Source organism: Cervus canadensis, chromosome 21 (assembly GCF_019320065.1).
Source record: "Cervus canadensis isolate Bull #8, Minnesota chromosome 21, ASM1932006v1, whole genome shotgun sequence".
Lineage (NCBI taxonomy): Eukaryota > Metazoa > Chordata > Mammalia > Artiodactyla > Cervidae > Cervus > Cervus canadensis.
Window position 1 is genome coordinate 25,659,292 of NC_057406.1, and position 23,884 is coordinate 25,683,175.

The 23,884-nt window shown below is 39.8% G+C and overlaps 1 protein-coding gene across 1 annotated transcript; it reads left to right on the forward strand.

Annotated features, from left to right (window-relative positions):
- The first annotated feature begins 2,357 nt into the window (after window positions 1-2,357).
- Window positions 2,358-23,184, forward strand: MGST1 (microsomal glutathione S-transferase 1). The gene is made up of 4 exons (XM_043440718.1): window positions 2,358-2,513; window positions 9,643-9,790; window positions 12,625-12,719; window positions 22,574-23,184. The coding sequence occupies exons 2-4, from the start codon at window positions 9,665-9,667 to the stop codon at window positions 22,818-22,820; spliced, it is 468 nt and encodes a 155-aa protein (XP_043296653.1). The 5' UTR covers window positions 2,358-2,513; window positions 9,643-9,664; the 3' UTR covers window positions 22,821-23,184.
- Window positions 23,185-23,884: the final 700 nt, after the last annotated feature.

The window sequence follows — 23,884 nt, forward strand, 5'->3', positions numbered from 1 at the left end:
GTGATCATTTCAAACACTTGTTAGAACCGCTCAACTGGAATTCTGCATAACAAATTATTTAAATAATAGCTCTCTGTACCTTTTTCTGTAATGTTATCCATAAGATTAGAGACATTTTACCTCCTAATAAATGAAAAGAGTCTTCTAAATACTTGTAGTATTAAAATCCCTTGACAAGAATTCAGAATTATCTCAAATTCTGTCTGATTCCAGTGAGCATCACAGCCAAGTTCCAGTGTACTTGACTGAGATAGAATAAATATATGTAGTTTTCAAGAGACTCAGACAATGAAAGTGCAGCACTACTGTCTGCTGATGCTAGACTTTCTAATTCTTCTACTGATATACTTCTGTAGAAAGTGTTCTCGGGCCTGTGATTAAGTTCTGCTTCCTAGAGCAAACTGGTAAATCTTACTTCCTTTTTTGATAGAATATGGATTTGTCCATCAAATCTTAGTCAGCTAGTCCTGGAGGCAGCTTTTAAAGCCAAAAGGAGGTAAAATGAGGTCAAAAAAAGGAAGTACACTACACACAGCATGTGGTAAACGTGTAACAGGTATGAGCACATGAGAAGTAACATAGATGGAAAACATAAACCCTTAAACATATTTCGATAAAGCCACGGGAGTGTTGACTTTTAAAAAAATGCAGAATGTGAGAGTTGTGAGTTATGTTTTATTTGGGGCAAAATGAGGACTGCAGCCTGGGAAAACAGCACCTCAGACAGCTCTAAGAAACTGTTCCAAAGAGGCAGGGGGAAAGGTCAATATACACGTGATTTTGGTGAAGCGGGAGTATATGCAATCAATCACTTTTTTTTTTTTTTTTTTCTGGCAGAAGTTTTCTTAGTCACAAGGAGCAGATGTCACCATGAAGGATTTTAGTGTTTTTCTAGATATGAGAAGATACAAGAATTGGGCTCATAAATTAACCTCCTGAAAATACATATCTGAAGACCTGTTCTGCCGGTACTTCTTGCCCTGCCTCGTCCTGTCCCCACATCCAGCCAGAGTGCCTCATTTCTGCTCCACTCTGAACTCTTTTTGGCAGGTGTTGAAAATCAGCAGCTGCAGTAGCACATATTTAATTCTTGTAGAGATAGATGATAAGTGCCAATGTGTAGTTGACTGAAGTTACATCCATAAATACTGTTGTGGGACAAGGAGGCTTGAGATGCTGTCATTCAGTCGCTAAGTTGTGTCAGACTCTGCGACTCCATGGATTGCAGCACACCAGGCTCCTCTGTCCTTCACTCTCTCCTGGAGTTAGCTCAAGCTTTGTCCTTTGAGTCGGTGATGCCATCCAGCCATCTCACCCTATGCTGTCCCCTTCTACTCTTGCCCTCAATCTTTCCCAGCATCAGGGTCTTTTCCAATGAGTGGGCTCTTCACATCAGGTGGCAAAGTATTAGAGCTTCAGCTTTAGTATCAGTCCTTCCAGTGAATTTTCAGGGCTGTGATCTGCTTTAGGATTGACTGATTTGATCTCCTTGCAGCCTAGATATTGGTATTGTAATAACTACACCTTTCTTAAACACTCCCCTTAAGTCCTTACAAAAGCTATACTAATCTGTGTAAGAACTGCTGCTGCTGCTGCTGCTAAGTCACTTCAGTCGTGTCCGACCCTATGCGACCCCATAGATGGCAGCCCACCAGGCTCCCCCGTCCCTGGGATTCTCCAGGCAAGAACATTGGAGTGGGTTGCCATTTCCTTCTCCAGTGCATGAAAGTGAAAAGTGAAAGTGAAGTCGCTCAGTCGTGTCCGACGCTTAGCGACCCCTTGGACTGCAGCCCACCAGGCTCCTCCGTCCACGGGATTTTCCAGGCAAGAGTACTGGAGTGGGGTGCCATCGCCTTCTCCGTGTGTAAGTACTGACCCAGTTTAACTTCTTCCAGTGCCATTTTGGACTTTGAACAGAAAGGGTTCAGAGTGGGGAAGCAAATTGTCCAGGATCACGGATTTGGAAGACTTTTAGGTAATCTACGCCAAAGGTTACATTGTTGTCAGTGCCAGCCTTTAGAAGCAGGGAAAGCAAAGTTCAACAGAAGTATCAGCGACTTCTAATCAGGTCCCTTCCTTGCCCCGCCCCCTAGATTTAAACCTTCTCTAGAGCTTTCAGTGGTTTCAACACTGAGACCTTTAAAAATTGCGGCTACATAAACTTGAAAGGTCCCCAGGCGCAGGCGGGCAAACGGCCTTTGGGGTTGAGAGCTTCAGCCAGCACGGAAAAGAAAGAGCTCAGAAAGCGCAACCGGTGGGCGGGGGTTACTCCGCGAGAGAAAAATCAGGCGATTTAGGGGAGGGGTTTGGCGAGGTCGGCCTTTGTGCTTTCAGCTACCCAGAGCCAAAAGCGGAGGAAATTAACCAGAGGGGGCGTGGCCTCTGAGATGTCCCGCCAGCCCCGCGCAGTGAAATTCCCACAGCTCCCGAGCGACCCGCTCCTGGGACCGGTTCGCGGTCTTTCTCCTGCTCGGATTCACAGCACCTACTCGGGAGTGGTCTGTAAGCAGAGGGTAAGCAGAAAGAGAGTGGCGGCAGGAAGGGGGCCGGGGTGGCAGGTGCAGGCTCGGGGGATCTCTGCCGACCTGAAACTTGTTTGCACAGAGTAACCGCTAACAGTTTGCTTCTCAATCCATTACTTTTAAAAGGGAGTTTCATTCCTTTACCCCCCAGCCCCGTAGATAAACTGTCAAACTCCAGGAATACAACTTGAGAGAATAAGTCTTTTTGTGTTTAAGTGATGATTTACCCACTTTGAATTCTCAAGCCAAGGGAGCATCCACTTGGAAAGGGCGCCCGTTGAGCTTTGGGGGAGTAAAACGTGAGCTCAAGTAACAGTAATTGAGGAATGGCTGCAGTTTAAGCAACTTCTGTTCATCCTAAGGGTGTAAAATCCTGCAGAACCTCTGAGATCCAGGACAAACTGGACTTTGCATCTCCTGAAAGATAGAACTTGCCTCTCTTGGTTCACTTTGACAGGCCAGAGAAACATCAGCAAGGTAAAAATAATAGAAATAATGAACAAAGTGCAGCAGGATCTGAATCAGATCCTGTTAGATGACAGGAAAGCTAAGGATCACACCCCCTGGGAGGGTTCTGGAGAGGAGGGCGCCCAGACTGCAGGTGGAAGCGTGTGGAAGGAGTAGAGGAGAGAGGAGCGAGGAACCCTTCCCTGGGAGTTAAGGCCTCATCTGTGACTGCCATCGCTGGACTTGGGCGTTGGGGGTCAGGGTGCCTGCAGATTCTCTCTCTCTGCTGCATTCTTTGAAATAGTCACAAGATCTTTTGGTAGTCCCGACACCACTTTTTATTTTCTCCTTTTCCCTCTGCTGTTTACTCTCTAAGAAAGTGCCAAGTGGGCTGTCATCAAACATGGTTGAATAGCTTTTGGAAACTTGTTCAGGCCCCCAGCTAACAGGCTTTAAACCAGGCCAGCCCAGTGTTCTCAGAGCCCTACCCTGCTGTGAATACCGAAGTAGACACACCTTTTGTATTCCCTGGGAATTAGGCTGGTATTGAGTTTTGCTGTCTTCTGAGGTTTCCAAAGTAAGAAGCCTCTGTGTGTGTGTGGTTGACCATCTTTGGCCATCTTGAAAAATAGCAAATCGGTCCAAATTTGAATATTACTTTCTGTGGCAAGGGCGGTTTTTCTGAGGGTTTGTTTGAGAGTGGAGTTTCTTAAATGCTGAGACTGGAAAAGGAGGTCAGCATAGTTTCCTGAGCATAGTCCCCTTCCCCCCACAACCAGCAGCATCTCCCCCACCCCCACCCCAACACCTGGCCCCTGAAGCATAGGGGGCCGTGTCCACAGTCACTCAGTCTATTCAGTAAATTCTAGAACTCACAAACAGCAAGGAGACCACTGAATTGTCTTTTCTCTTTATCTCATGGGCAGTGTTCTGTTGCTTTAAGAAGGTCTGAAATTGCAGAGTCATGACCATGGGAATGTGTGCTCACATTTTCTATGTGTTGCACAATATTGATGGAGAAAGGCCGCCATAAATAAGTAACTTTGCTCTTTTTGGCCAAGAGCCTATAAAGAGAAGAGGACTATTTCTCAGTTAATAAATGGTTTCTATCACTAAACTGTGATAGACAATAAGGGGGTGGGGGTGGGATTCTTGGGGGAGGGTGAGGGGGATAAGACAGGAAAGGGATTTGACGCAAAGAATTCCCCAGAAGACCAGGGTAGTCCAGAATTCTTTGCCTTGATGGTGGATAGCCTACAGCTTCAATATCAGAGAAAACTGGGTTCCGGTCTTGGGCCCTCCACTGTGAATTTGGGTCAGATTACTAATTCTGCCTCTCTGGGTCTCAGTTTCATTATATGTTCAAGGTAGTGACAAATATTATTTGCTCTACTTGAATTTCTCCAAGCTCTCAGAGATAATGCTATGGCCTTTGAAAACTCTGAAATTGTATCCTCAGTGCCAGAACAGTGCCAAGGTAAGAGCTTATTTATTCACCAAATACTTACCTAGCACTTACCAGGTCCCACTGCCTTTCTTTTTTTTTATTTTAAACTTTTTATTTTGTACTGGGGCATAGCCAATTAACAATGCCGCGACAGTTCTAGGCGAACAGAGAAGGGGACCCAGCCACTCATAAGCATGCATCCACTCTTTCCCAGACTCCCCACTTTATGCTTTATTCACTTAATGCTCCCAAGAGTTTTGTGAGGTAGGAGGTTTTATTAACCTCATGTTTCAGGGAAGATTAGTTAATGACAGCTGGTAAATGACAGAATTGGATCCACTACGTCTAGTTCTGGAGTCTGTCTTTGTCCTTTGTAAAAGCACCCCCTCCACATTAGGTGATTGAGTCCCCCTCTCTGGTGAGATAGGTAGATATATTCTCTATTATGCCAACCAGTGTTGGACAATGAAAGGGACAACACACTGTCCAAATAGAACTCATCACTGGAATAATTCCTATAACTCATCACCAAGTTTCATGTTTTGCTCTGCTTACTTTTCTGAGATAATTTCTACTGCATTCCTTGACTACTCAAATCACTGAACACTTTAACCTCTGAATTATTATTACTGCTGTACTGCTTTCCTCTCTCGATGATCTTTCCTGAACCAAGCTTCTAGTAACTTCTTTTTGGAATGCAGTGCAAGGACATGATGCAAGTTCAAGGCAGCTTATCGACAAATAAACCTTGGAAAAAAAAAAACCTGTAGATTAGCGGCGCCTAATTTCATGCTGTAAATGACTCCTATTTCTTAATGTCTTACCTTTAGCTCTGCTTACCACACCCTCAGATGTGCTGGGAGTGGACCACGTCTATCCTGAGAGGCGATCTGTGGGCCCACAGAATGCTGTATCAGGAGCTCAGTATTGGCCATTTCCCAAAACCACAGACTGGAAGAGCTAAGCCACATTCTTGGTGATTAAGAAATTCTCTCTGTGAAGTACACTTTGTGTGTTGTTCACATTTAGAGGAAAAAAAAAAAAAATCCTGCCGTTGACCTTTGTCCCCAACTGCTCAAGATTTTGTGTTCTTTTCCCAGCAACAGTCTGAAAGTCTTCTACTTTTTCTCTACTCTTCCAATACCCATGTTCACTGAGAGAAAACCATCCTCTCAACTTTTCTTTCTTTCTGGTAAATGCATTTCATTCTGAGAACATTGGTGAAGACCTAGAGAAACCTGTTGACTTTTAAAACTAGGGTTGGGTAGTAGCACCTCCTACTTGATAAATTTTCTTAAGTTGTTTTCTTTTTTTTAAAATTAACCTCCCTGCTGTGTTTCTTCAGATCTTTGTCCAGAGGCATAGGGCTTAGGGACTTAGTAATTAAGCTAATTACTCTAAATTCAATGATGGAGAAGAATGCAGTTTATTTGTGACTAGAACAATAGTAGATACATTAAATGTTGCAAAAAGCAAGGGGTGGAGGCTTCCTGGCAGTCTAGCCCGTTGAGACCTTCCCATGTAGGCAGGTGTGGGTTTGATCCCTGTTGGGGTTGGGACACTAGGATCTCACATGCCTTGGTGGCCAAAAAAAAAAACCTCATAAAACAGAACTGGTGTTTTAACAATTGGTTTTTTGCACAGCAACAGTTGGGGGAAAAAAATCCACATAAAAAAAAAATCTTTAAAAATGTTACTAAAAGTATAATATTATTTTGCCCTGAGAAATGTGGACTGAAAAAAACATCATGTGAGAGCTATGAGTTCAGTTTTTGTTGAGGCTTACTGAGGACTGTAGCCTAGGAGACAGCCCCTCAGCTAGCTTCTCTAAAGCTGAGGAACTTCTCTAAAAAGGTAGATAGGGAAGTCAGTATATAAATGAATTTGGTAAAGGGGGTATGTGCAATCAAACCCAGATCTTGGTAGAAGGTTGCTGCTGGTTATGAGGAATAGGTTTTTCCATTAATGATTTTAGTGCTTTTCTAGGTATAAGAAGATGCAAGAAATTTGGCTCATAAAAATTTCTCCCGGAAAATGTCTAACTATCTGAAAGCCAGTTTATCCAGTTTTCCTAGAACACAGGGTGACTTCTTTCTGATTAACTCTGAACTCCTTTCAGGGCATGATAAAGATTCTCATAGAATCAGATGGCAAGTGACAGTCTTTAGCTGGCAGAATCTGTCATACTTGCTTTCAGGACTACTGACCTGTGGAAGTGGATTAATTTGCTACTGTGTGTGTGTGAGTGAGTGTTTAAACTAAATGCAGCTGATCCTTGAACATCATGGGGGTTGGGGGCCTATCCTATGGGTAGATGAGAATCCATGTATAACTTATAGTCACCTCCTCCTTATACACAGTTCCTCAGTATCCATGGCTCTGCATCTGCAGATTCAACCAACTACTGATTGTGTACCACTCTGGTATTTAGTGTGGAAAAAAATACAAATATAAGTACATCCACATGGTTCAGATCTGTGTTGTTCAAGGGTTAACCATACATTTCTATTTGCCTGAACCCAAGGAAGCTATTTTTAGCCTACCTTTCAAAATAGAGATTGCTTAGGAAGCTTTGGGTTTTTATTTCCAAAATGGGGCTAATACTTACCTTGTAGCATAATTGGAAGAAGGAAGATAACTGGTGGAATGGGTGCTGGCACTGGTGCAGGTGTAGGGTAGGTGCAGGGTAGGCAATCACTCAATGTTAGTTGAATCCGAATTAAGCAGTTTGCAGTCTCTTGAAGGAGACAGTGCAGTGTGGTTGGTATATGAGATGTGGGATCAGAGACTTGGGTTCCTGTCCCAGTGTGGCTGCTCAATATCTGTAATTTCCATTTATTTCATCTGTAGAATAGATATACTCATGAGGACTATAGTCTCATAGTTATAGAAATTATATAAGCTAATGCACATAAAGTATATGGTATAATATAGCCAATTCTTATAAAATTAAATATATATGTATTATATATATATAGACATATATATATAGACATGTCACATTCAACAGTAACATACAGACAACTGAATGACCAGTAGCAGAGTCTAGAAAGATATATAGGTTTATAGATTATTGGTAGATGGGTAGAATGATTAGAATAATTGCTCTAAATAGGTTGCATGCAGGGGTTGAGTTTTAAAGGCAGGAACAGATATGTCTACAAGAGACAACACTCCATGCTAAGGCAGTAAAATGGTGTTTAAGCTTGGGTATGAGAAAAGATGGGCTTCTCAGGCGGCACTAGTAGCAAAGAACCCACCTGCCAATGCAGGAGACATAAGAGACGTGGGTTTGATCCCTGGGTCGGGAAGATCCCCTGGAGAAGGGCACAACAACCCACTCCAGGATTCTTGCCTGGAGGATCCCATGAACAGTGGAGCCTGGCGGGCTATAGTCCATAGGGTTGCAGAGAGTTGGACATGACTGAAGCGACTTAGCATGCATGCATACATGCACTCTTGATAAAAGATGTGTGTTTATGTGGAAGAAAGAGAAGATGTAGGTAGTGGGGCTGATAATAGAACAGAGGAGGTTAAAAAGAATGTCAGATAGTGCCGAATTTCAGCTTTTCCCTAAATTCTTACCCACTTGGATTTGAGTGTCATCTGTGTACCTCTTCTTCCTCCTCCTGAGCACTTCTCCAGTTATTCTTCCAACTCTAGATTCAGGGAGTCACATTCCATTTACTCTTGACAGCTTTTCAATGGGAGTAAATATAGAATGTGAAGTGACCTGAAGAGTTTTGTAAAGCTAATCCTCCTCCCCTTGTCCCTTCTACAAAAGTATCATGAATACCTATTTCTCCCCTACGTTTGCAAGCTTTTTATTTATTTATTTACTTTTGCACACCTTTTATTTTATGTTTCCATTATCCTGTTTCACCCTCTTCACTTGTGTTGGTGTGAATGATGACCCTGGTCGTGGTGATAGTGATGATCATGATGAGGAGCTAATCAGTTTTATTGAGGGTTTTCATGGGCCTGGCATGTGCTAGGTATGTTCCACACGTTATCTCACTTAAATCCTGACAGTAACCCACTAAGTTGGGAGATGCCGACTCATTAGAAAAGACCCTGATGCTTGGAAAGACTGCAGGTAGGAGGAAAATGGGGGCGACAGAGGATGAGATGGTTCAATAGCATCACCGATGCAGTGTACCTGAGTTTGAGTGAACTCCGGGAGATGGTGAAGGACAGGGAAGCCTGGCATGCTGCAGTCCATGGGGTTGCAGAGTTGGACATGACTAGGTAACTGAACAACTATTCCTATCTTACCAATGAAGAAATCCAGTTTCACAGAGACTAAATCTCTCAATCAAAGACAATAACCAAATGATGTGGCTGGAATTCAAACTCTGGAGTCTGAGATCTTGATTACCACTGAAATGACAAAAGGTCGTGAACTGGATTTATAAAGAAGGGCATGTATTAGAACTTAGGTATTTCTACTCAAACATTAATGGTACTACTATGTGCATAGTTTGATGTTTTGAAAGAGATCCATGGATTCTGGTTTGGGTCCAATTTGTGGCTCATCGTGATGCAAAATATGATTTTATTCTAACTTTAGCAAAATTTGCCTATGTATATTTGCTTGTGATAACCCCTATATTTTCATTTGCACACAGTGCTTGTTTGGTATGTTCAAGCTTAATGATATAGAACCAGAAAAAAACTAGGGATGGGGGTGAGATGAATTGGGAGATTCGGATTGACATATATACACTATTGATACCGTGTATAAAATAGATAACTAATGAATGAGAGCCTCCTCTATAGCACAGGGAACTCTGCTTTGTGCTTAGTTGTGACCTAAATGGGAAGGGAATCCAAAAAAGAGTGGCTATATTGCATAGGTATAGCTGATTCACTTTACTGTACACTAGAAATTAATATGACATTGTAAAGCGGCTATACGCTAATAAAAGCAAATGAAAACAAAGAAAACCATGGATAAGAGCAAAGACTATTACATGTATTTCTTGACTTATATAAAAAGAGTAACTTAAATAAATGATTAAAATGGGGAAAAAAGAACTAGAAAAAAAATGATACTATTCATTAGAAAAAAAAAAACAACTAAATGATTATTTCTTCTTCAAATAACCCAAAATATCTTTAAGAATAATATGGTTAATGCTGCAGTATTAGGACACCAAGTGCCCATCAAGTTATTTGGGGGTGTTTATGTCTGTTTTTTCCTATCTTGTCTAAAATCTTTTTAAGGTTCCAGACCAAAATAAAAAAAATGGTCAGCCTTTCGCAGCTAATGGAGAATGAAGTATTCATGGCCTTTGCCTCCTACACAACGATTGTGCTTTCAAAAATGATGTTTATGAGCACTGCAACTGCGTTCTATAGATTGACAAGAAAGGTAAGACATGGGAGGCAGTATTTTGTTTTAACAGTTGGGATTCTGAAAAGCAATTTTCTTTTTTGTAAAGCCCAATGGCATATTGTTTAAAACTGTAAATGAATATGCAGGCATTTCGTTCGAGTGGTTCTGATATATTTACAGAATAGGTAGTTTTTCCCAGAAATGAGTAAATTTTTTTTGTTTGTTTTTATTGTTCAGTTAGCATATGAGATTTCTGAAGTATCAGATTTTTCAAGGAAACTTTGTGATTTTGAAGTTAATTTTGCTAACTAGAGCTTAGAAAATAGTCACTTTCTAGACAGTATATTGGTGTTTTCAGCTGTATTACAGATCAGGGATATGCCTTAGGGCACAGAATTAAGTTCTTATTGTTATTAATAGAGTCTCTATGATTGGGACAAGACATTTGAATTTTGTGTGGTTATGATTTCTTAAGTGGATAGTATTTCGACCCAGCATTATAAGAATTTTTTTTTTTTTTAAAGTGGAGGCTTGGGGAAGGTGGTAGAAAGTTTTGAAACACATAACCCACATACAGGGGAAGAGCTTCCCTGATGGCTCAGTAGTAAAGAATCCGCCTGCAGTGCAGGAGATACAAGAGACATGGATTCAATCCCTGGCCTGGGAAGATCCCTAGAGGAGAAAATAGCAACCCACTCCAGTACTCCAGCCTACAGAATCCCATGGACAGAGGAACCTGGAAGGCTATATAGTCCATGGGGTCACAAAAAGTCAGACACGACTGAGCGGCTGAGCACGCAACCTGTATGCAAGCAGGTTTTGTGATAACAGTGATGTGGGTAAAGCAAAGCTACAAAATTAGATGATTTTCACTGGTGTGACTCCTATGCCTATTCACCAACTTCTTTCTGGAAAACATCATTTCTGTCTCTTGGTCCCAGTCCTGAGTTTCAGTCCTCCAGAGCCTTACTTTTATTTAGAAGTCACAGTCCTCCTAAGGTATTTCCTCATTACTGTCTTGAGGTATCATTCCTTCCCAATGATGTTTGCATTTTAATGGGGCACATATCCACACAGGTAAACCTCCAACAGGGCAAGGTGTTTGAGCCTCTGGCTATAAAGTGTCTGCTTCTAGCAGGTCTTGACTAGGTGGTAAAGAATCCATCTGCCAGTGCAGAAGACACAAGAAATGCGGATTTGATCCCTAAGTCAGGAAGATCCCCTGGAGCAGGAAATGGCAACCCACTCCAGTATTCTTGCCTGGGAAATCCCATGGACAGAGGAACCTGGTGGACTATGGTCCATGGGGTCTCCAAAGAGTCAGACACAGCTGAGAGACTAAACAAGCAACCACCAGATCCACACTGTCCTCTAGAAGTACTGTGGCATCAAGGACAGCAGAAACGTTGCTTGTCTTAGAAGAAAAGGGGAAGGGAATTCAAATTTGTGAAGTGCCAGTGATCTACGCTAGGCACTGTGACACTGTGTGTGTCAGGTCATGGAAGCATTTTACATAATTGTTAGCATTATCCTGAGAGATGAGCGTTACTCTTCCCATTTTATGGATGAGGAAATCAGAATCAGAGCGGTTAAGTAGCTTTCCCAAAGTTACATACCAACCAAGGCTGAGGCTGGGATTCAAATTCAGATTGGTTTTAAACTCCTATTTCAAGCACTTTCCATTGTAATACATTATTTACTTACTCAAAATCTCTTTATTGAACATCCAGTATGTGCCATGCATTTATTTCAGAACCAGACAGACAGATCTGCCCTCAAGAGCTGATCGGTTCTCCTCAACATCTTTATCTGAAATAAATGCTCATGTCATATTAAGAAAAATGCTATATTATTTATGAAGTTTCTCAGCTTAAATTAAGGCTAATTTTATAGTTCATGTTTTTCTTTATTATAAATCATTAAATAGTGGAATATAAATATTTTTAAATGCATGTTTCAAGTTTCAGGGAATGGGGAAATCATTTCAAAGAGCATAATAATGAAAGGAAGGACTATGTGAAAATATGTCCTGGAACATGTGCCTGGTGTTTATAGGAATGCAATTCAGCTTCTTATATTTCACTGGATTGTTCAACCTAAAGTTTTAGTTAATTCAGAAGAAAAAGAGGCACACATATCCTAACGAAGTACAAAACTGTCCCCACTCTTTTATGCTGCTTGCCTGTTCTCTGGTATCTTTGGCAAATAAACTTATGACTTTCATATGAGTCAATCAGTTGGAAACAATGTTCTTAAGGAAAAGTGCATCAATATTACTATTAAAAAATGCCAGTTCACCATAATAATAGCTTTTTATTATTTTAATGAGGACTCAGAATTATGCTTTTTTCTGGTTTTGCTGCCTGTTTTCACTGTTTTTATATATTGGTTTTTATTTAATAAGTTCTTTTTATGCTTCTCTTTAAAATTTTTTTTACACTGTTCTTAAAAAGTCAGGTTTTTAGAAGAGATGTTTTCTCCTGTGTGTATGTGCTCAATTGTGTCCAACTCTTTGCTACCTTATGGACTGTAGCCTGTCAGACTCCTCTGTTGATGAGATTTCCCAGGCAAGAATACTGGAGTGGGTTGCCATTTCCTACTCTAGGGGATCTTCTGGACCCAGGGATCAAACCTGCATTTTCTGTGTCTCCTATGTCAGCAGGCAGATTCTTTACCACTAAGCTACCAGAGAATCTGCATGCTTTCTCCTACCCCTGGGTTTGATCTATAGCTCCCAATTTTTTTTTTTTATAATGACCGACGTGGATGCCTGTATTTCTTCTGATAAAAGGTGAATATCAGGTAGAGTACCCCCCATGTTATTTGGTATTTGAAACAGGTTTTTTTTTTCCCCTCGGCATTTGGAATAGGTTTTTGCCAACCCTGAAGACTGCGCAGGCTTTGGCAAAGGAGAAAATGCCAAGAAGTATCTTCGGACAGATGACAGGGTGGAACGTGTTAGAAGGTAAACCAGTGTCTCCTGAAATGACTCATTTGATCACAAGATGTTGGTCTCAGAGTCAAGTGAGGCTGTTGGGGTCTTGAAGAAAAAGAAAAGTCAATCATTTTACCTACTCTGTATAATTATAGAAAATTAGCGATCTAGAAGTCTCCAACTATCACTGTGATTGCATGTATTTCCAATTTAGCTTTTCTGTGCACTTTGTTAGGGTTAATGACTTTGTTCTGTGTAGGGATTTATCAAAAGTAATGACAGGTAGGAGGTGAAACGAGGACGGTAGATTCTTGCAGTTTTTGTCCTCTTTCTCCAGAGGTGAGACTGTCAGCTTGGGTAAAAGTTTGAAGAACTAGGTATTTTTGCATAAAATAGAAAGTATGAACTTGGGAAATCTCTCCCTATCTTCTCTGTCTCTCCCTCCTTTGTAGATATTATATTTAATGTACAGAGAATTCAGTGAACAGTGAAAAGCAATAAGCCAAGATACCATCTACCCAGCTTCCTAATGATACCATTAATAAACTTATTTTAAAAGCACATTGAATTCTAGTTCTGAAGGTATATTTCTTATTCCTTGCCATAAAGTGATGTAAATTACAAACTTTTTCTTTCATCTTTACTGAGACTTAATTGCCAAAATTATAAGTGTACCATTTGCAGTGTACCATGTCATTCATTTGATACACATATATGTGTCAGAGTCCTTCCATTGAATTAGTTGACATTAATTAATGAATTTCATTAATTAACACATCCATCACCTCTCAGATTTCTTCTCTCCTCCCCTCTTTTTTGGTGAGAACATTTAAATTCTGCTCTCATAGCAACTTTCAGTCATATGTGCTACGTGCGCAGTTGCTCAGTAATGTCTGGACTCTAACCTGCCAGCCTCCTCTGTCCATGGAATTTTCCAGCCAAGAATACTAGAGTGGGTTGCCATTTCCTACTCCATGGGATCTTCCCGACCCAGGTATTGCACTCCCATCTCTTACATCTGCATTGGCAGGCCGATTCTTTACCTGGGAAGCCCCAGGTTTCAGTTATACAATTACACAATGCAGTGTTATCTGCTGTAGTCAGCGTGTTACCCTTTAGATCCTCAGACCTTGTTCATCTTATAACTGACAGTTAGTACTGTTTTATCAACCTCTCCACATTTCCCCCGACCCCTAGCCCCTGGCAACGACTACTTTCTCTTCTTATGAGTTCAGCCTTTTTTCCTTTCGGTAGATCTCATTTATAAATGATAACCATACAATATTTATCTTTCTCTGTCTTAGTTATTTCATTCACCATAATGTCCTCCAGGTTCATCCAAATGACAAGATTTCCTTTTTTTTTTTTTTTTTAAGACCGAGTAATATTCTAATCTTTTGGGGATAACGGTAGGGAAGTTCTGTGCTACGCTGTGCTGTACTTAATTGCTCGGTTCTGTCCGAGCTCTGTGACCCCATGGACTGTAGCCCACGAGGCACCTCTGTCCACGGGGATTCTCCAGTCAAGAATACCGGAGTGGGCTGCCATGCCCTCCTCCAGGTATCTTCCCAACCCAGGGATCGAATGCAAGTCTCCCGCATTGCAGGCAGATTCTTTAACATCTGAGCCGCCAGGGAGGACCTTCCAAGCTGTTCTCCATAGTGGCTATACCAGTTTATATTCCTAGCAGCAATGTAGAAGAGTTCTCTTTTCTCCATATTCTGGTAAGTATTTGTCTTTTTCACAGTAGCCATCCTAATAGGTGTAATGTGATAACTCATTTTTAGTTTTGATTTGCATTTCCCCAGCTGATTAGTGATGGTGAGTACCTTTTCATGTACTTCTTGGCCATTTGGATGTCTTCTTTGGAAAAATGACTATTTGGGTCTCCCTTTTTAAATTGGATTATTTTATTTGTTTATCTATTAATTTGGGGCTATGACATTGTGAGTTCCTTATATATTTTTAATATTAACTGCTTATCAGATATGGGCTTTGCAAATATTTTTTCCCATTCCATAACTTCTCTTTCAATTTTGTTGATGGCTTCTTTTGCTGAGCAGGAGCTTTTTGATTTGATGTAGTCCCACTTGTTTATTTTTGCTTTGTTTTTTTTTTTTTTTTTGCTTTTGGTGTCAAATCCAAAGATATCAGTGCCAAGACCAGTGTCAAAGAGCTTACAACCTTTATATTCCCTCTAGAAAATTTTATGGTTTCAGGTCTTATGTTCAAGTCTTTAATTCATTTTGAGTTGATTTTTGTGTATGATATAAGATAGGGTTCAGTTTCGTTTGCATGTGGAAATCTAGTTTTCCTGACACAATTTACTTCAGAGGCTGCCCTTTCCTACTGTGTATTCTTGGCTTCTGTGTAAAAAATTGAGTATACATGCATGAGTTTATTTCTGGGTTCTCTATTCTGTTCCATTGATCTGTGAGTCTGCTTTTATGCCAAAAAAAATACTGACTTCATTTCTATAGCTTTGTAATGTAGTTTGAAATCAGGAAGTATGAAGTCTCCAGCTTTGCTTTTATTGCTTAAGATTGCTTGGATATTCAGGGTCATTTGTGGTTTCACACAAATTTGGGGACTTTTTTAAAAAAATTCTCAAAAAATGCCATTGGGATTTTGAGAGGGAGTACATTAAATCTGTAGATTACTTTGGGTTGTGTGGACATTTTAACAGTGTTAACATTAATTTTTTCAGTCCATGAGCAGAGAATATCTTTCCATTTATTTATATTTCTTCTATTTCTTTCATCAGTATCTTATGGTTTTCAGTAAATAGATCTTTCCCCTCTTTGGTTAAATTTATTCCTAAGCATTTTATTCTTTTTGATGCTGTTTTAAAGTTCGTCTTCCCCAGGTGACTCAGTGAAAAGAATCCATTTGCCAGGCAGGAGACTTGGGTTCAATCCCTAGGTCTGGAAGATACCCTGGAGAAGGACATGGCAACCCACTCCAGTATTCTTCCCTTGGAGATCCCACGGCCAGAGGAGCCTGGGTGGGCTACAGTCCATGGGGACTCAAAGACTCAGTGACTCAACAGCAGCAGCAGTAAAGTTAGTCTATTTTATCCTTCCAAAAAATCAGCTGTTAGTTTCATTGATTCTTTTCTATTGTATTTTTAGTTTCTATTCCATTTGTGTCTATTCTGATCTCTGTTATTTCTTTCCTTTATTAATTTGGGCTTAGTTTGCTTTTCTTTTTTTAGTTTCTTGATACGTCAGGTTAGGTTGTTCATTTGAGACTTCAATCTTAAATGTGGGGGTTTATCACTATAAACTTCCTTCTTAGATTGCCTTTGCTGAGTCCCCGTGAGGTTGGTATGTTCTGTTTCTATCTTTATCTGTCTCAATATATTATTGATTTCTCTTGAGTTTTTTCTTTGACCTGTTTGTGAATTTTTCAGTTTTCTTTTTGTAATTGATTTCTAGTTTCACATTGTTGTGGTTGGAATAAATGCTTGATTTTGCACTTCTTAAATCTATTAAGACTTGCTTTTTGGCCTAAGATATGATCTATCTTGGAGAATGTTCCATGCGTGCCTGGGAAGAATGTGTATTCTGTTGCTGTTGGATGTAAAGTTCTATAAATGTCTTTTAGGTCCGTCTGAGCTAAATGATCTTTCTAGATGATCTATCCACTGTTGAAAATGAGATGTTGAAGTCCTCTATAATTATGGTATTGTTATTTCTCCTTCAGATCTGTTACTGTTTGCTTTGTATATTAACGTTTCCTATGTTGGGTGCATATATATTTACCAATGTTATGTCCTCTTAATGCCTTGATCCCCTTTATCATTATATAATGAGCTTTTTTGTCTCTTGTTCCAGTTTGTTTTGATATAAGTATAGGTTTTTCAGCTTTCTTTTGGCTTCCATTTGCATGGAATATCTTCTTCCACACCTTCACCTTGTGTCTATCTATGTCCTTAACTCTTCATAGGCCGCATATTGTTAGGTCTTGTCTTATTTTTATCTGTTCACTCATTCTTGTTTGATTGGAGAAGTTAGCCCATTTTGATTTAAAGTAATTTCTGATGCTTCCGTGGTGTCCCAGATGGTAAAGAATCTGCATGCAATGCAGCGGTCCTGAGTTTGATCCCTAGGTTGGGAAGATCCCCTGGAGAAGAGAATGGCTACCCACTCCAGTATTCTTGCCTGCGGAATTCCATGATCAGAGGGGCCTGGTGGACTGTAGTCCATGGGGTCACAAAGAGTCAGACATGATTGAGTGACTAACACTTTCACTTCACTTCAGGTACTTATTGCCATTTTGTTAATTTTTTTCTAGTTGTTTTGGAATTCCTTTGTTCCTTTCTCTTTCATTGTGACTTGGTGATTTTTCTCTAAGGGTAAGCTTTGATTGCTTTCCTTTTATCTTTTGTGTATCTACTATGAGTTTTTACTTGGTGGTTACCCTGAGTCTTATGTAAAACATCCTGTTTTATATTAATACTAGTCTATTTTAAGTTGATAACAACTTAGCTTTTAATGCATGCAAATGATTTATTGACTAAACAACAACAACAACAAATCTTAAGCCACATTTTCTAATTGATTTATTGAGAAAGTTGAGGAAAGAGCCAAGTTTATATCAAAATGAAGAATATGAAGATGTGCATAAATGCAGGTTTGAAGACTAAGTTAATCTTGAGACTGTATACCATAAGGGAATCTGCAGAAATCTTTGGAGGGGCTTCAGACTTTGGAGAAGGAGGTGGCAACCCACTCCAGTACTCTTGCCTGGAAAATTCCATGGATGGAGGAGCCTGGTAGGCTACAGTCCATGGGGTTGCAAAGAGTCAGACACAACTGAGCAACTTCACTTTCAGACTTTCCAGGGAATCAAAAGTGATAAGGCAAATATGATCTTGATTCTAAAGGGATTAGATGCTGCAGCTGATACCTGAATTAGAGAAGTAAATTTTTTTTCAGTCTCCATTTCATTATCTATTTATACTCACCAAATTGTAGAAGTGTAGTCAAATATATTCATGGTGTTTCCTATCTCAACTATTCATCACAAAACTAAATATCTACATGTTTAAGTATGGCTGTGAAAACTCCTCACTGCTTCTTTAATTTTATATAATTTTGCTTATCCTGTGAAATGTGTCTAGAATTATACCACAGTGTAGATGTGCATTAGAAAATACTAAATGAAGATGGTACATAACTTCAGTGTTTCACATGTTAGGAAAATGGGTTGGCAATAGAATCTCAATAGAAAAAACTTTTCAGTGGGGAGGTCAGTCAAGATGGTGACACAGGGGACTCCTGAACTTTTCTCTTTACACTTATGTTGTTGTTTTTCAGGTTGTTCCGTGGCTAAGTTGTGTCTGACTCTTTGTGATTCCATGGACCACAGTATGCCCATGAAAGCTTAGCAAAAGAAATTTTATTTGGGGATTTTAGATGCCTTCCACTCCCCCTTCTCAGGCCCTACTTCGGTCTCTCCTTGCCCATGGGATGATATTTCTAGAGGAGAAAGCCATTACCTAAGCGAACCTTCTCATCAGATTGTGAACAACAAATAAAATTTAGTGAGAACAATTGCCCTTAGTAGTGAAAGGAGTGTCCTTGAGGAGGTGCAGGGACTGTGTACAGCGCCCCCTGGTGGTCAGACACTGGCTTTTCAATGTGGCAAGAAAGAATCTCCAGGAAAGAGAAGCTTCTAGTTTCCAGGTGTATTTTTTGAGATCAGATCAGTTCTGTTAACAAAGTGATTTACTAAATCACTTTTGGAGATACTTTTCAGAATAAGAGTTTCCACAATCTCCCCTCTCCATTTTTAACCTAGAATTTTTCTTTTTCATTACTTCTATTTGTAATGATCAAATTGTTTCTATTAGCATGTTTTGGTGACAGGGACTGAATTTGGCTACAAAGGACGTGAAAGTTATGCTTTTAGGCATGCAATATTGAGAAAATATACACTACACATATGGGACCCTTAATTAAAAATATAAAGTAATATGTGTTGAAATGTCAAGATAAGTAGCCTAAAGTAAGTTATTTATTTTCTGGGCATAGGGAAATCAGTGATGATTAGAAAGCCTTTTACATTATGCATTTATTTAATCCTACCCCATATTGTTCTAGAAAGAATTCAAGGCTATATACATTCCCCGTGAGCATGCACATGCGCACACTCAGTTACTCAGTCATGTCCAACTCTTTGCAACCCCATGGACTGCAGCCCATCAGGGTCCTCTGTCCATGGGTTTTTCCACGCAAGAATACTGGAGTGAGTTGCCATTTTCTCCTCCTGGGGATCTTCCTGACCGAGGGATCAAACCTACGTCTTTTGCATCTCCTGCATTGACAGGCGAATTCTTTACCACTGAGCTACCTGGAAAGTCCCATGTACATTCCTCACAACAAGATAAAGTTGTAAGGTAACCAGGGCAGCTGAAGAAATAAGGTGAAACATTTAAAAGAGAAAAAAAGGGTTTTAGTACTTAGGAAGAGATGTTTAGAATAAGCTACCTTCAACGGTAGAGAATACCTCTTTATTGAGACTCTTCAGTGGGGTCCAGTTGATACACACTGGGAATTCTTCAAAGAAGTGGAGAATGGGATAAAACTTAAAGCTAGATGATTCCTTTCTGGCCCCAATACATGAATGAAGCATTTATTGAGAGATTACTGTGTGTCTCACTGTCAGTTCTTTAATTGGGATACTGTAAAATGGCTTTAAGACTGACTTCCTGCCCTTGAGGGGTCTATAACTTTTCCGCTGAAAAGCAGACTCACGTGCATGTAGTACTTAAAGAATGATATAAAGCTATCTCCCATTAGATGTTAAGTAGTAGGATAACAGTGTAACTTCCTAGGGTCTTTGGGGATATTTCATAAGGGAAGAAGTTGAAGACTGTTAGGATTTGGAAGGAAAAAAGGAGATGTGAAATCATGGCAGTTTGGAAAAATTTCCTTGCAGGAACTTGAACACACTGCTACATGCTGAGCATGAAGAGCTTTGGGTAAGAGAAAGGAGTCAGCTAGTCTGGTGTGAAGCTCCTTTTGTGGTTGGCCACCCCCTGACCGTTTTCAGTGATGTATAACAACTCTGGTTTAGGTCCGGTCGATGCTGAGATCCGAGTGGTTCTGAAGCATCTTGAGCACAGAGCAGGGCTGGAGTTAAGGTCAGTCCAGAACAAGCTTGCACCAAGGGGCATCTGCCCAAAAGAGGAAGGACATGGGAACATGGGATGATGGAGAGGAAGTAATAGACCCTGGTAGAGAGTGGTCATACATAAAGACGGATGTCCATCTGCTACTAGATTTCGGTAGCCATCTAGGAATGACACAGAAATGAAGGAAGCTGCTCCTTTAGGATGCATTCTGTTGTTTGAGTAGAGAAAGGGTTACAGTGGGAAGGTGATACTGAACTAAGCAGATGCTCACTGGGAGAGGGTGTGCCTACACTGGGGTCTAAAAAGAAGTGATCGACAGGTACACTCTGTTATATTTAGAAGGGATAACCAACAAGGACCTGCTATAGAGCACAGGGAACTCTGCTGAATATTCTGTGGCAGCCTGGATGGGAGGGGAGTTTGGGGGAGAATGAATACATGTGTATGTATGGCTGAGTCCCTTTGCTGTCGGCCTGAATCTATCACAACATTGTTAATTGGCTATACTCCGATATAAAACAAAAAGTTAAAAAATAAAACTAAAAAAAGGAGAGCATATAAGAAGGCATAAATTAACACAGTGTGAGGCTCTGTTGAAAACTGGCCTTTCTAGAACAGTGAGGAATACTGTGAGACCATTTTGAGGGTTGAGGGCAAGGAAAAAGAACTGAATGAAAGAGATAAATAGAGGGAAGCCAGAAAAAATGGAGAGGCCAGTGAGTTCCAAGGAACCCCTGCCCTTGAATTTCCTCCCCCAACCCCCACCACTGGAGCTCTTTACCCCAAATTTTCCTTGACTTTCTCCTCTGTTTTCACACTGTATTCTATTTGTCAATTGTTTAATATAGACTTGGGGCTTCCCAGGTAATGCAGTGGTAAAGAATCTGCCTGCCAGTGCGGGAGACAAAAGACACAGGTTCGATCCCTGGGTCAGGAAGATCCCTTGGAGGAGGAAATGGCAACCCACTCCAGTATTCTTGCCTGGAGAATCCCATGGACAGAGGATCCATGGGCAGGCTGCAGTCCATGGGGTCACAGAGTTGGACACAGCTGAGCGACTGAGCACAAACATATTTCTACGTGGTCTCATCATTCTAGGTTCTTTGTCAACTTTAAAAATGTCTGTCCTTTTAGAATATGGTAAAGGAGGAAGTAACACGGCCTAGATAGGAGGTGAAGAAATATCTGTGGTCCAGCAGGAGAATTCAAAGGATCCAAACAAATACCCTTGATGTAATTGGTGATGTGAGCTCATCTTTACTAGAAAATAGTGTTTCTGTCCTTTCTTGCCCACCTCGCTTTCAGTAACCCTTGGTTTGTTCCATGAAACAGAGGGAACAAGAACACTCATACCCTTTCTGTCTCGGCTTTATTTAGGAACAAGTGGTTGTTTATTTAAATCTTTCAAAATTGTTATTTATCCAAGTTACTCTTACCTTCTGCATACCTTTATTTTTTGTTATTCTGTTTGTCAGGAGACCTTAGAGATAATCTACAGAAAACAGGAGAAAGGAAAGGAGGTGATAATGGTGATCTTTGAGCAAAGATTATTTAGTAATTACACTTTTTTTTGACTAAAAGAAAAAAGTGAAAGTGAAAGTCGCTCAGTTGGGTCCGACTCTTTGCGACCCCATGGACTGCATAATCTATGGAATTCTCCAGGCCAGAATACTGGAGTGGGTAGCCTTTCCCTTCTCCAGGGAATCTTCCCAACCCAGGGATCGAACCCAGGTCTTTATCTTTCATTTTGAAATATGTATCAAAAGCTTACAAGTTCTATCAAAATCTCAATTTATAGTCTAGATTATTAAGCAGTTTTTAACTGTGGAAAATGGAACAGGGTTACCAGATTTGACAATTAAGCACTTTATAAATATATTTATAAAAATAAAAATATATATTTTTTATAAATATACACTTTATATTTTAAAAAAATCTCCCAGTAATTGACGTGCCTTGTGTTCACGATCTTAGCTGGAGGTGCCATGAATTGGAGAAAAAGTTGTGTCTAAACCATGCTTTCTGTTTTCTTCTAGCTGTGGTATAAAATTCATATCTAGGCTGCATAACTTTCCCTTTATTATTGTCTATCATGTTTGTGTATATTTTGCCCCATCACTACTAACTAATTCCTTTTGTAATTTTAGGATAGGTTGGCTGACATTTTCCCATGTTTGAAAGACTAGTTATATATTCTGTTATCTGTATGTGGAGAAAGTGAAATTCTTGATATTAAGATTGGTAAATTGATTTCTGGTAACCTAGTGGCTTGGGTGAATGGGCAAGGGTGGTATCAGTGACCATTTTGCATCCTATCACAAGTGAGGGGGCTCTTAAGAAAGATACTAACCCAAAGGATTTTCTTCTTTTGGGAAGAAGAATTTTTATAAGAGGAATCTTGAATTGCTGTTGTACAGATTTCAGAAGAAAAAATATTTTATATGTATAAAAATGATGGGAGTTTTATTATGTAGATGCACTTTTGATATTCTTGAAAGTGCAAAAATCCTTCTTTCTTATATGTTGAGATACACTGAAAATAGAAGAAACAAAATAATGAGTCATTCTAAATAACAGCCAAGTGGATAGGGAAGCAAGGGAATTTGAGAGAAATAAAATGAATCTTACTTTGCATGTTTAAGATCCATTAACACTTCTATTTAGTTTCAGAAGAGAGGGAAAAGTGAATGTATTTCTGCTGATTTTGAAATTAGGGTTTTACAAGTCATCTTTTTTTCCACAGAGCCCACTTGAATGACCTTGAAAACATTGTGCCATTTCTTGGTATTGGCCTTCTGTATTCCTTGAGTGGTCCAGACCTGTCTACAGCCATCCTGCACTTCAGACTCTTTGTCGGAGCACGTATCTACCACACGATTGCGTATTTGACACCCCTTCCCCAGCCAAATCGCGCTTTGGCTTTTTTCATTGGCTATGGAGTTACATTTTCAATGGCTTACAGACTGCTGAAGAGTAATCTGTACCTGTAAAGAGAATCATACAACTCATCATCCAATGATTTTCTAAAAATTCTGTACTTCCAATTTGTAATGAATCCTTTTATGATTTTAAGTGGGAGGGGAGCAGAGAAATTAAGTTAGAGAAAACCTAGTCTGCATATTAATACCACTGATATTCTTTATTCTTGTTTTGTATTTACACAGGACATTTAACATAATTTTTAATTCCTTTGTCTTATTCATGAAGTACTTTGTCATAAATTTTTATTATAATTTGTAACATTTGTTCAACATTTCATATTTTAAATCTTTAAAAAGAGGAAGTACATGTATATTAAACCTGTATTTCAAAACTGATGAAATGGGCATATGAAATAAAGAATTCAAAGGATGATTTCATTTAGTTTTATCTTTCCCAAAATATTTTCAAAAGTTTCAAGCTACAGAAAAGTAGTACCATGAACTTTTATATATGTTTCACCTAGATTTGCCAATGGTTAACATTTCCCCATGTTTGCTTTAGCTCCATCACTCAATGTTTTTTTCTGAACAATTCGAAAGTTGTTCAATTGCTACATCGTGCCTGACTCTTTGGCCCCGTGGCCTGCAGCACACCAGGCTTCCCTGTCCTTCACTATCTCTCGGTGTTTGCTCAAACTCGTGTCCATTGAGTTAGTGATGCCATCCAGCCATTTTGAAAGTGAGCCATAGGTATCATGCTCGCAAGACACTTCACTGTAAATACTTCGACATGTATCTCCTATGTACAAAACAGTCTCCAAATAACCTTCTCATTATCACACCAAAGAAATTTAACTAAGGTGGTATAGATGAACCTATTTGCAGGGAAGGGATAGAGATCTCATTTGGTGCTCTGTGATGACCTAGATGGATGGGATGGGGGCTGGGAGGAAGGTCCAAGAGGGAGGGGATATTTATGTATATATGTAGCTGATTCACTTCTTTGAATAGCAGAAACTAATGAGACGCTTTAAAGCAATTATACTCCAATTTAAAAAAGAAATATAACTCTAATATAATAGCATTATTTAACATATATGGTGAGTAGTGAAAGTTGCTCAGTCGTGTCCGAC